The 14,528-nt window shown below is 40.1% G+C and overlaps 1 protein-coding gene across 1 annotated transcript; it reads left to right on the top strand.

Moving 5' to 3' along the window:
- The first annotated feature begins 766 nt into the window (after window positions 1-766).
- Window positions 767-4,006, top strand: LOC125189916. Its single transcript, XM_048087135.1, has one exon. The coding sequence runs from the start codon at window positions 767-769 to the stop codon at window positions 4,004-4,006; it is 3,240 nt and encodes a 1,079-aa protein (XP_047943092.1).
- Window positions 4,007-14,528: the final 10,522 nt, after the last annotated feature.

The raw sequence follows: 14,528 nt of genomic DNA, 5'->3' as shown, positions 1-14,528 counted from the left end.
ATTTCTAAGTGGATAATAGCTAACAAGGTGAAACAACTTATCTGAATCAAATGCGAAAAATGAATCTCTAGACTCGAAATTGTCATGCATTAAAGTAAGTGTGTTAACTACATCAAAACGTTGATTTAACTCTTTAGCTTGCATGTCAATTACAAAATAAAATAACTCGATGAGCTCGATAATAGTGGAAATTCTTCTACGTCTACCATGTCAAGCATAACTATCTGATACGTCTAGAACCATTCCACCACAGGACAGAGATGAAGACCTTACACAGCCACCAACGGAGACGACCGAGCTGGAAGCCAACATGAAGAACCAGAAGCCTCGTCGTGAATCAAGCCGCCAGAACGCTATCAAGATTATGTTCGACGATAGAAGTTGTTATTATTCATATTTCTATATAAGTACTCTGTTTTATTTTAATTATGTAAGTTGTAATAGGATAGAGTGTCGAGCATATAATTATAAGCTCCTTTCCGGGTTTTCTATGTGGTTCTTTCCCGGATCGCAAAAGAGAGTCAAACCACCCTAGGGTCCTTAGTATAAATAGAGACTTGACTTGTTTACTTAAGTTTTATGAAAATAACAAGCTCTATTTCAGTTTTCCTGTTTCTTTTTCTCTCGTTGAAAAGTTGACAAACACAAGAGTGTTCGATAGATTTAGAGTCTGCGAAGCTCCTTCTTTCCATTTTTCATCAGAATCCAGCCGCTGATCTCTGATAAGGACGTTTACCTTATCATTTTGGTGCTTTCATTGGTTCTTATGTCTCGCCCAAATTCAGGAGTTGGCCGCATCGAACAGGTGGGAATGCCACAATCATCAGAAACAGAGCGTCCTCCACCAATTTCTTCATTGGAAGAAGGTCAATCTTCAGCTTCTAACGCTGTCACGATGAACACAATTCTCTCCACTATTCGACAATTAGAAGCTCGAATGGATAACACCGATCGTCGCATCGAGATCAACCGTCCATCGGCATTGCCCGATCCTGACCCACCATACGGATTACCGCGGTTCAGACATACTGATCAGATGCCTTTACCAGACAATGCTGCAGTTTCTGGGTTTCCAGAACCTTACGGTTTTACAGATAACCGACATCCTATACGCCCAACCGCCCACTCCAATATGATTCCAAACCGTTTTTCTAACATTATGCCTGACTCCCACACTCAACCGCCACTACCATACTCCACCAATAATCGCCCACATCCCAATTACGGTGGAAATCATCCTCACTCTGGGTGGAATTCAACTGCTACTCTTCCACACTCTACACCAGGTCCTCTTCGCCATAACACAAGTTGGGATTTGCCGAATCTGAACCCCTCGTTCGGTCCATCTTGTTGGGATCTGCCACCCATTCGACCACAGAACGTACAGGGATTTGATTTCACACCTCGTGTCTTAATGGATCCACCGCGTTTTGACGGTTCCGATGCAGCAAACTGGATAGCGCGTGTTCAATATTATTTTGATCATGTGCAGATGCCCGGTGTGCAACACCTACATTACGTTGTCATGATGTTCGACCCTCCGGCTGCTGACTGGATATTTAATTATCGTGCTAACAATATGTTTGTTACCTGGCATGATTTTTTAGAGGACGTTCGTCAACGTTTTGATCCCCATTGCTATGAGAGTTATATTGGCCTTCTATCCAAACTTTGCCAGACGAGAAGTGTTGCCGAATATCAAGCGGCATTTGAGAAACTATTGAATAGGATTTCTGGTGTACCGGAGTCAACCCTATTGCCATTTTATATAGCTGGCTTAAAGCAACCGACCCAGCGACAAGTAAAGTTGCATCGTCCGCCTACACTTGCTTCGGCTTTTGCATTGGCACAGGAATTATCAGCATGCAATGACGATCGGTTGACACATTCTTCTGGTTTTCAACGTCGACCGTGGCAATCTAGAGATTCGCGTTTCAATACTGGATCATCATCTACTCAAGGTCCTCCACAGTCTGCCGGACTTTATCAAGGCAAATCGGGGTATTCACCAAACTCGGGTCCAGACCATTCTAAATTGCCTGTCATTCGTCTGTCACGTGAAGAGAAGGCGGATAGATCCAAGAAAGGTCTTTGTTGGTATTGTGATGAACGATGGACTCCCGGTCATTCGTGTAAACGCAATTTTTTGGCTTATATAGGAACGGATGATGATATTCAAGAAACAGATCCTCCTATAGATGTGGATCAAGATGATCCTGACTTGATCACAGCCGATATTTCTCAAGTCCATTCCATCGACGGTCAGGTACGGTCTAAATCCATTAGTCTCATTGGCGACATCAGAAGTACTACGGTCCGAGTGTTAGTCGATTCAGGAAGCTCTCATGACTTTATACACCCTCGGATTTCCGAACAACTCAGTCTTCCTTTAACATCCATTTCACCATTTCGAGTGTACGTTGGAAATGGGGCTTCACTTCTCTGCTCCCACGTCACTCGCGTAACTGAGTTGAAGATGCAGGATGTTCTTTTTCTTGTTGACCTGTATATTTTTCCTATCCACGGACCGGATATTATATTGGGCATGACTTGGTTGGAATCATTGGGACGGGTCACTCATGACTATGTGGAACGCACTATGGAGTTTCTTAGAGGGGATGTTCATATATGCTTAAAGGCAGACTATCCGAGACCACTTCGGATCTCTCTCAATCCAATGTCCATGATTTTCAGGCAGCCATCTGACTATGATATTTATGAGCTATTCTCACTGACCGACGACACCACTTCATCGCAGAGCAGCACGGATAATTGTTTTCCAACTGATCTGCCTGATTTAATCAGCAATGCTTTGCAATCTCATTGTGAAGTCTTTCAGTTAGCTACAGGTATGCCACCAGCTCGACAATTTGACCACCGTATACATCTCCTACCCAACACAAAACCGGTCAATGTCCGTCCGTACAGATATCTGTACATTCAAAAGAATGAGATCGAGCATCAGGTGCAAGAAATGTTGGATCAAGGTATTATTCGCCACAGTCAGAGCTCGTTTTCATCTCCTGTCCTTTTGGTTCGCAAGAAAGATGGCACTTTTAGATTCTGTGTTGACTACAGAGCTCTAAACACAGCCACCGTTCCGAATCATTTCCCCATTCCTACCGCCGATGAATTATTTGATGAGTTAGGGGCGGCATGCTTTTTCACAGAGCTGGATCTTCGATCGGGGTACCACCAAATCCGGATGCATCACAATGACGTTTTCAAGACGGCCTTTCGTACTCACGAGGGTCATTATGAGTTCTTAGTGATGCTGTTTGGTTTGACAAATGCACCTTCAACGTTCCAAGCAACAATGAATATTATTTTCAAGCAATTCTTGAGGAAATCTGTGATCGTCTTTTTTGACGACATCCTTATTTATAGTGCAACTTTGGAGGAACATGCTATCCATCTTTCAGAGGTTTTATCAATTTTGGCTTTACATAAATTTTTTGTAAAACTATCAAAATGTTCCTTCTGCAGCAACTCCGTTGATTATTTAGGACATCTTATTATGGATGGTGTGCTCAAAGCAGATCCCAAGAAGATTGAGTCAATGTCAGCTTGGCCGACGCCAAAAAATATTAAGCAACTGCGTGGATTTCTCAGTCTTACAGGTTATTATCGTCATTTTATCCGACATTATGCTATGATTGCAGCACCACTGACTAAGCTGCTTAAAAAAGATGCATTTCATTGGTCTACATCAGCCGAGGATAGCTTCATTGCTTTGAAATTTGCGATGACAACAGCACCCGTTCTCCATCTACCAGACTTTAACAAGCCCTTCTACCTAGAGACAGATGCATCAAACGTTGGTATCGGGGCTGTTTTACTTCAAGACGAGCATCCATTGGCATTCTACAGCAAAAAATTGGGCCTACGTCGTCGAAGTGCTTCTACCTATCACAAAGAATTGTATGCCATCGTTGAAGCTGTGCAAAAATGGAGACAATACCTATTGGGACGAGAGTTTATAATACACAGTGATCAGAAAAGTTGAACTCCTACAGCAGGTAGTCCAGACCCCGGACCAACATTTTTATATTCGAAAATTAATGGGTTTTAAATTTCGGATCGAGTATAAAAAGGGTTCCACCAACAAAGCATTAGATGCTCTTTCTCGTGTTGAAATTCTTGAAGCAGAAACTGCATCATTATTCACAGCCTTGGTTCATCCATTACCTGCTATTTTTGACAAGCTTCGACATGAGACAGCCACTTCTCCAAAGCTGAAACAGATAGTAGCTTCAATTAGTGATGGAACAACCCCTTCTCATTTATCTTATTGTGATGGTCTTATCTACTATAATCGTCGGGTTTATGTGGATGCCTCGTCCCCGTCACGGCTGGACCTCTTGCATGAGCATCACTCCACACTCACAGCTGGTCACCCAGGGGTAGAATGTATGTTTCGTCGTTTGGCCATGTCATTCTTTTGGCCGAAGAAGCGCAAAGATGTGGAAAAATTTGTGGCAACTTGCGTTGACTGCCAGACAACTAAATATTCTACCCAAAAGCCCGCCGGATTACTTCAGCCGCTGTCTATTCCTTCTAAGGTTTGGGAAGATGTTTCGATGGATTTCATAACTGGCCTTCCTCCGTCGAGAGGTTATACTGCAATCATGGTAGTCGTTGATCGACTTACTAAGTACGCTCACTACACTCCTCTACCTACACGTTTTGATGCTATGCGTGTCGCGCTACTTTTTATTGATACCGTAGTCAAGCACCACAGTTTTCCAAAAACTTTGGTCTCTGTTCGTGACACGGTCTTTTTGAATGCTGTTTAGGTGAATATGTTAAACTTGAGTGGCACAAAATTGCATTTTACCACAACATATCATCCACAGTCAGATGGTCAGACAGAGGTCCGAAATAGGGGTCTCGAACAATACTTGAGAGTATTTACGGCGTACAAACCCTCGAAATGGGCGAACTTACTTCCTTAGGCTGAGTTAGCATTCAATTGTCTCTATCACGAAGGATTCGGGACTTCTCCATTTCATGCTTTGAATGGCCGCGAGCCACCGCCCTTGATCGCTGCTCCACTGTCGCGCACAACGCCCCCTGTTGTCGCTGAGTTGATACGTCAGCGCAGGAGTCTTTTAGTTGATCTCCGTCGGAATCTGGAAAGAGCTCAGCATCGTATGCGTTCTCACGCTAACCGCCATCGTCGTGATGTCCAATTTGAGATAGGAGATTTGGTTTTATTGAAGTTGCAGCAATACCGACAACATTCGGTGGCACGCCCTTTATCGGCTAAGTTGGCTCGAAGATATTATGGTCCTTTCAAGGTACTTGAACGCATCGGACCTGTTACTTACCGTTTGGAACTACCTACTGGTGCTCGCATACATGACGTTTTCCATGTGAGTTTGCTGCGGAAATTCATCCAAGGACAACCAGGTCCTTCTGCTGAGAGATCTCAAGGCGTTTTCCTTCATTGCTCCTTGAGGACAAGGATGTTAGGTTTGGTATACTGAAAAGCATGTTTCGAGCAAGTTTCGCGCGAATAGAATCTTGCTTGTATACGTAAAACTCTATAATCCACTTTTAACCCGATTCAGTATTATTCGAGCAGTCTCGCACGAATAGAATCACTATTATTATTACATTGTGTTTGCTTGTGCATTTATAAGATGTTTTACAAACATTTAAATGCATAAGAAGTAAACAAAGTCTAAGTCTTTTGCTTAGTAGACCGGTTGTGGGCGTCGTCCACTTTAAGGTAACACGGTCAGATCTATGCAATGCTTTGCAAAAGAAAAAGAAGAATTTCACAACCTAGATAGGCTTTGGCTACCTATCGTGAAAGGTTGCAATGTCAGTCCGCATATTTCTAAGCCTTACTGAAATAAGATGACATTGGTGTGGTATAGCACTGAACGGATCTAACAGCAAGACGTGTCTTTATGCTATCTACTGAAAGACTAGGTCTTGATAAAATACTATTTCTTAATCTACATATGTTAGCATTGAGCATACGGTATTGATTATGCACTACTTTGACTTATCAAATGGTGCGGGTTTTTCGCAACCCAATAATCCTGATATATTGGGTAGTGGTGATTAATATCTAGCGGTGCTAGGATTGCTATTATGTTGAATTGTGCGCGAGGTGAGTCTCGTTTGATAATGTCCTCAAGAGGAGCTCGAACAAGGTTTTATTATTCGGAAAACTGGCCAGTTGGAGTTTTATTACTCTATGAATAATAAATAAATGTTTCTTGCTAAGTCCACTCTTGGAATTAATAAGATATTAATTAATTAAGTCCATAGCAGACATTAATTAATTAATGGACATTTATATCTTAAGCGCGGGAAATAAATAATAAACAAAGTGGAAACCCGGATTACTTGTAATTTCGGATTTGGATGGGGAGAGTTCAATATTACTTCTGTAGTGGCTGCTCGTAATATTCCAATATAAGCTTGTATTAAATTGTGGGTTCAATTTAATTAGTAAAAAGCTAATTGGGTGAGCCCATATCCAAAACCTTCCATAGATCCCTGTCTGGGCCCAAAAGGAACTTAATATAAATAGGAGAATAAAGGAGACAAAAATCATTCATTATTATTACTCATATTTTTCGTCTCCCTCTACCTAGAGGAGTTCGAATTTCTCTCCTTATTGGAGAATGATTTCTTCTGTCTTCTTTATTCAAGTCCTAGTATTTTGATTAGATCAGCCCACCCTGATATCGAGATACAGTTCGGGAACCAGAGAGAAGATCCGTGGTCTAGTATTGAAGATCATTATGTGGAGAAGGCGCGAGCAATCGACGATTCTTTGGAGAATCAAAATCGGTAACTCTAAACCGTAGAATTCATGTTTTAGGATTTATATTTTTCTAAGCATGAATTATTTGCGTTCTAGCATGCAATTATCTGTTTAACATGTGAATTGATTAATCGCATAATCGGTCAAATAGATCCGTGTCTGATTTGTTTGTTTTGTACAAGTCTTCCGCTGTGCAAGGGGCACTAAACAGTGTCGATGTAGGGCTCTTGAGATAAGCACAACATCCTTTTCTCACGGTCCCGTAGGACCTTGATACCTAGAATGTGTCCCGCGTCTCCCATATCCTTCATCTCGAACTGGTTTGACAACCACGTTCGTACTGATGACAACATCTTTTTATTGTTTCCAATTAGAAGAATGTCATCTACATATAAAACTAAGAACACCACATTCCCCTTCTCAACCTTCTTGTACACGCAGCTCTCGTTAGGGCATTTTTCGAATCCAAACTTATGAATAGTCTGATCGAAACACTGATTCCATGATCTAGATGCTTGCTTGAGACCATAAATGGCCTTCTTAAGCTTCCAAACCATGTGTTCTTTGCCCTTGACGGCATATCCCTCGGGTTGTTCCATGTAGATGGTCTCCTCAAGACTACCGTTCAAGAACGCAGTCTTAACGTCCATCTGCCATACATCCCAATCCATGTAAGCTGCTATAGACAATAGAATCCGGATCGATTTGAGCATGGCCACCGGGGAGAAGGTCTCGTCGTAATCGACACCTTCCTTTTGGGTATACCCCTTAGCCACTAGTCTTGCCTTAAAGACTTTAACTCGTCCATCGGGTCCATGTTTACGTTTGTATATCCATTTACTCCCAATGGCAGTACAACCTTCGGGTAGGACAGATAAATCGTAGACGTCTTTGTCTATCATAGATTGTAGTTCCGAATCCATTGCACTTACCCATTGGCAATGATCGACATCCGCCTGCGCCTCTGCAAAATTCCAGGGATCTAGTACATTGCTGTCCGAGGAGTGATCCATAGATTCTCCCAAACTAATGTACCTTTCGGGCTCATGAGAGACCCTCCCACTGCGGCGCGACACTACAACATTAGGTGTAGAAGTTGAAGGTTCGGGAATTGGTTGTACTATAGGTACTTGTTCTTGGTTTATGGAACTTGTGACTGAAGTGAGCTCTTCAAGAGCCACCTCACTGCTGGGTTTATGATTCATAACAAAGTCTTCCTCTAAGAATGTCGCGTGAGTACTCACAATGACTTTCTTGTCTCGGAGACTATAGAATTCATAAGCTTTCGATCCTTTGGGGTATCATATAAACAAACATACCTTTGTCCTTGAGTCCAGCTTAGTTGGATTATTTTCCAAAACATGAGCTGGACACCCCCATATCTTGAGATGCTCTGGATTGGGCTTGCGCCCATTCCACAACTCATATGGAGTGGCAGGAACAGATTTTGACGGTAAATTGTCTAAAATATGGCTCGCAGAAAGCAAGGCATGTCCCCAAAATGAAATAGGCAGTCGTGCATAACTCATCATCGATCGGACCATGTTTAACAAGGTCCTGTTCCTTCTTTCAGCTACGCCATTCTGCTGGGGTGTGCCCGGCGTAGTCAGTTTGGGATTCAATTTCCTCTACCGATAAGTAGTCCAAAAACTCGGCACTGAGGTATTCACCTCCGCGATCAGATTGCAGGCTTTTGATACGTTTTCCATGATGCGTCTCAGCATAAGTCTTAAACTCCTTGAACTTGTCAAAAGCTTCAGACTTAAAGCGCATCAAATAAACATATCCAACTTTCGAGTAATCATCAATAAAAGTGATGAAATAGCGAAAGCCGCCTCTTGCCTCGGTTGACATTGGTCCACACACATCAGTATGAACGAGTTCTAGTACTTCCTTGGCCCTATTACCTTTCACCCTAAAAGGTCTCTTAGTCATCTTGCCTTCCAAGTAGGATTCACACGTGGAAAATGATTCAGTATCTAGTCCTTTAAGAAGGTCTTGATCCACGAGAGTTTGAATCCTCCTTTGGTTGGCATGACCAAGTCTAAGGTGCCATAAGTACGTTTCGTTCATTGAACTTGAAGGTTCTTTTCTTTTCTTTGAAATTTTCGATGCATTATTGAGTTCTAATTTGCGATTATTAAATTGTGTAGATATGATTGTGTACAGATTGTTTTCCATGATACCACGACAGATATAAGAACCATCTTTCTTAATAACACAACTGTCATTAAAAGAAATCGAATATCCATCATAAACCAATTTAGAAACTGAAATTAAATTTCTTCTAAAAGAAGGTATCAACAAAACATTCTTCATAACCAAAAATCTATCACTACTAAAATGCAAATAAACGTCTCCCACTGCAACGGCCGCCACTTTAGTAGCGTCGCCCAGCTGGACTTCGATCTCTCCATCATATAGTCGTCTTGTCACCTGCATTAAGTCAGGATCAAAACAAATATGATCAGTAGCTCCAGTGTCTATAACCCAAGTATGAGATGAAGTCGAAGCCAAACATGACTCGACAACTAGAGCTTGGTGCATACCTGTAGCCTTGCCCTTTTTAGGGCAATCTGGCTTCCAATGCCCCTTCTCACCACACTTGAAACACTTTCTAGTTTGCTTCTTTCCCGACCTCCTCTTTCTCTTTCCCTTAGCTTCCTTAGGTGCGACCTGGTTCGTCACTTTCTTCTTTCCTGCACCAGGCCTAGGGCCAGAGGAACGATGTGACGAACTAACCATCGTAGCCTTAGCTTGGTTCATGAGATCCTCTGCTGACTGAAGTTCAGTCAACAACTCAGCCAAGGTGTAATTTCTCTTGTTCATCTCAAAATTGAGCTTGAACTGCTGAAAGCTAGGGGGCAGACTCTGAAGTATGATAGTAACTTGGGACTCGACATCTATGACACCTCCCAAAACCTCAATTTGATTGAGGTGGCTCATCATCTCGAGGACATGGTCCCGCACAGACGAGCCTTCCTTCATAGTCTTGCACATGATACTCCGAAAGGCTTGAGACTTAGCCGTTCGATTATGAGTACCAAAGAGATTTGTGAGATTTTCCATAATCTCGGTGGCAGTTGCCATGGCGGCATGCTGATGTCTAAGCACTGTTGACATGGAGGCCAACATATAACACTTAGCCATCTCATTCGCCTTATGCCACCATCTAGTGAGCATCTCGCTTGTACTCATCAGCCGTGAGAACGATATCCAAATTTTGTTTCCATTCTATGTAATTTTGGCCCTCGAGTTTGTTTTCCTTAAGAATTGCAGAAAGAGGATTGAGTGACATGTTGACGATTTAGTTTGCACTGCAAAACAAAATTTTTACTATTTGTCATAAACTTATGTGATGAAATTGAGGAGATTAACCATAAAACTTTTCAAATTCTCACAACTGTAAAATTAAAATTTTGTACCCTCAAGCAGAGGTCAATACGCATTAAAATTTTAACATTTTTGATGGTCACAACACCGAGGAATAGTCCAGAGACCGCAGCACGGCATGGCTGCCAAATGTTGCCTAAGCACGACCATCAGATTTAGCATTACTGTATCTCGTTTCTACAACACATTCTCATAACAATGCTCATGCGTTGATAACAAGACCAAGCTATCTCGTAAATCCTGTTTGAACTTCTGAAACTTGTAATTTCTTAGGATTATTGTCCCCACAACATGGGTGGCGACAATATTGGAAACTACTTTCTAGTCCATACTATTTACATATGAGAAGTCCACCTATATGAACTCGCTATTTCTTAGAATTATTGTCCCCACAGCATGGGTGGCGATAAGATTCAGAAATTAGCTTCATAAGTTGTGGACCAATCGATGGAGACCATATACAAACTTAGTTCGTAATTATCGCTTAGATATTTATTTTATGATTTTTCATTAATTATCCTTAGCCTTAGTGCAGATTAAAGGCTTAATTAAATTTTGTTGGTATTTAATTGACTGGATAATTAAATCTTTTATAATCTTTTAAATATCTTATTAAGGGATAATATATTAATTACTAAAGTTTAATCCATATTCATGTCTTCTATAAGTTTAATCTTTTATATCTTTGACTGACATGAATAAATAAACTTTAAATTAATTCCTTATTAAGATTGGGAAGAGAATAATATTTTATTATTTAATAAAATCCTACATATCTATCCTTATTAGGATTCTAGATATATAATATAATTAAGAAACTATTAAATTATTCTTGTCCATATCATCTAGGAATAAAATAAATATATTTATTTCCATAGATATAGTCAATAATCAAAATATTCCTAAAATCTAGGAAAATCTTCCCAAAATATTTTATTTCCATTAAATAATAATATTTTTAATAATATCTTTTAATTTAGGAATTAAATAATCATTAAAATAATACTTCATCGTTATCTCGTGATCGAGGTTCGCACGATCAACGACGACGAAAGATCCGCCGGGACTTCTCGGCGGAACGGCGGGTGCGCCGCCCAGCAGTCACCGGCAGCCCGCGCAATGCGTGGCTGCTTCCTTTCTCCCACTCCGTCGCAAACGCGACGAAAAATCCCTTCCGGCGTCGTCGCCCAGCAGCCGGCGTCCGGGTGATTTTCCAATTCCGGCGACGAGCTCTTGGAATCCAGCAGCCACCACACAAGGCGGCGCCGCACCGGATTTCGTGTCGCTCGGCCTGGGCGCAACTAGTGTTAGGGTCAGGCTAGAGTTAGGGTTCTTGCGGGCGGTAGGGTCGCCGCTGCTCTCGGACGAGCAGCGGCTTCTGTCGACTGCCAGCACCGTCGATCGCCGTGAGGACTGGAGAAACCGTGAGGTGCGGTCTCGCCGGCGGCGTGGACGAGCCCACGCTCGTATTCACGTCGCCGTGTGATCGCCTCAATTCTCCCACTCGACAGCCGCGATTCCCGAGGCATTCCGGGACCGGAGGTCTCGCCGGCGGCGCGCATGAGTCAACCCTCGTATGCGTGTCGCCGGTCGATCGCCTCCCATGCTCCCACTCGCTCGACAACCCTAATTGGATCCCATGCAGCACGATTCATCTCGGCGCAAGCGCCGACGAATCGCACGTCTCGTGCGTTCCAAATATTTGAGTTCTTTGATTCGATAGTTCTTGAGTTAATCATGCATAAAAAAAACAACTAAAAACAAGAACATGCTTCGAAAACAAAAACGCATGCATATATGAATTTCGCAAAATTTAAATCCAAATAATCAGAGCCAAAGACTGCCTCTGATACCAATTGAAAGGGTTTGGCAGCGGAAAGCGCTCACATAAATCAATTACATAATAATTTCGATCTATTTAGCGGATTATTTAGACAAATTCTATTCGCGTAATTATCACATGTATCATGCTTATAACTCAAATAAAACATGCTTTAAATTAATTGAAACCTAAAACATGCTTTTCTAGGGTTTAGCCATTATATCTTGATGATTCTCCAAAGAATCGAAGAAAGCTAGCGCCTTCTCCACGTGAAGATATTTAGTACAAAACCACAGATCTTCTGTCTGGTTCCCGAACTGTAAACTGATATCAGTGTGGGCTGATCTCACCAGTGTACTAGGACTTAAATAAAGAAGACAAAAATTCTTTTCCACGGAGGAGAATAAAAATCGTCCTCTCTTCTATGCAGAGAGGGGGACGAAAATTTTGGAAGAAAATTAAGTGTATTTTCTGTCTCCTTTAATTTCCTATTTATAATAAGTCACATATTAGGCCCAGACAAGGATCTTTGGAAGGCTTTGGATATTGGCTCCTCCAATTAGCTTTTTACTAATTAAATTAAACCCAATTTAATATAAGCTTATAATTGGAATATTACGAGCAACCACTATAGAAGTAATATTGCACTCCTCATCCAAATCCGAAATTATAAGTACTCCGGGTTTTCATTGCTTGATATTTATTTCCCGCGCTTAAGATAGAAACATCCATTAATTAATTATTGTATGCTATGGACTTAATTAATTAATATCTTATTTATTCCAAGAGAGGACTCAGCAAGAAAATCTTATTTATTATTCATAGAGTAATTAAACTCCAACTAGTTAGGTTCCGAATAATAAAACCTTATTTCAAGCTTCTCTTGAGGATGTTATCAAACGAGACTCACCTCGCGCACGATTCAACATAATAGCAATCCTAGCACCACTAGATATTAATCACCACTACCCAATATACCAGGCTTATTGGGTTGTGAAAAACCCGCACCATTTGGTAAGTCAAAGTAGTGCATAATCAATACCGTATGCTCAATGCTAACGTACATTGATTAAGAAATAACAATTTACAAGACCTCGTCTTTCAGTAGATAGCATAAAGACTGTCTCGCTGTTAGATCCATTCATTGCTATACCACACCAACGTCATCTTATTTCAAGTAAGGCTTAGAAATAATCGGACTGACGTTGCAACCTTTCCAGATAGGTAGTCTAAGCCTATCTAAGTTGTGAAATTCTTCTTTTTCTTTGTTTAGAACTGACCGTGTTACCTTAAAGTGAACGACGCCCACAACCGGTCTATTAAAACAAAGACTTAGACTTTGTTAAGTTACTTATACATTTAAACATGTAATAAACATCCATTAAATGTAAAACATAACAACATTATGACAAAAATAATATGTTTATTCCTTTGGAAAATAAAATAAGAGTTTTAACAGTATTCAATCACTCGAAAGGTGATTTCTAGTATACAAACTCTAACAGTGATTATATTAAACATTAGGACATTTTGGCGCTATTTTTTTTTTTTTGAAATATGTGGTATCACTACCCAAGGGGAGTGTTATATTGTTAACTCATAACTTAATTGCTAACTACAACTAAATAATAGCCATTAGATATTCAAATTAAGGGTTTAGATAATTAATCCCTAAATGTCAATACGATCAACGAAAAACGTCAATAAGGTCATAAGATTAATTCCAAAAAATATCAATAGGGGTATTAATGTCAATTAACTACATGTTTAGTTATAACTAACTTTTAAAAGAAATCCCAAAACTTTAAATTCATATAACATATATCAAATTAAAGATAATTTTATAAGGATTCCAACGATATCATACATGCATATGTTCCGACGTCAAAATTTGAAAAAAAAATTCAAAATTTTTTAATGTTTTCGTACAAACAGACATGTCAACATACTATATAAAATATGTCAATATAATACATGTAGAATGTCAATATAAGCAATGAGTTAACATTCTTAAAGCATTGTGGTGACATTCTCAAAGCATTGTGTTGATATTTTCGGAACACTATATTGACATTTTCATCAAAAACCCTAATTTGGAGTTTTTTTTTTTTTTTTAATCTTTTTCGATTTAATTAATAAAAATGAAAATTACACGTGGAAAATTATAGACCACACATTTTCTAAAATCCTATGGCCTTTAATTAATTGTAGTTAGCAATTAAATGATTAGTTAGCAATTGATCACTCCTCCGCTACCCAAAACGTTAAAGATTAATAACCAGTTCACTCATGATAATAATTTAACTCTTCACTTTCTTCCCAATATAAATCAAGTAACTTACTAAAAAGGTCTTTAATGATATTCAAAGTTAATCCTAGTGTAATTAGTTAAAATGAAATAAATTAATGTTCTCAAAGGAATATTTAAATGGCGTATACTTTAATTTAAAAAGAAAAGTTCATAGATTCAAGTCTATAACAAACACACACACTATCTCTCCAAATTATATAAATAAATTAAATAAT

This window comes from Salvia hispanica, chromosome 5 (genome assembly GCF_023119035.1).
Source record: "Salvia hispanica cultivar TCC Black 2014 chromosome 5, UniMelb_Shisp_WGS_1.0, whole genome shotgun sequence".
NCBI classification, from domain to species: domain Eukaryota; kingdom Viridiplantae; phylum Streptophyta; class Magnoliopsida; order Lamiales; family Lamiaceae; genus Salvia; species Salvia hispanica.
Note: the sequence above shows the minus strand (reverse complement) of the source record. Positions and strands in the feature narration are given on the sequence as shown.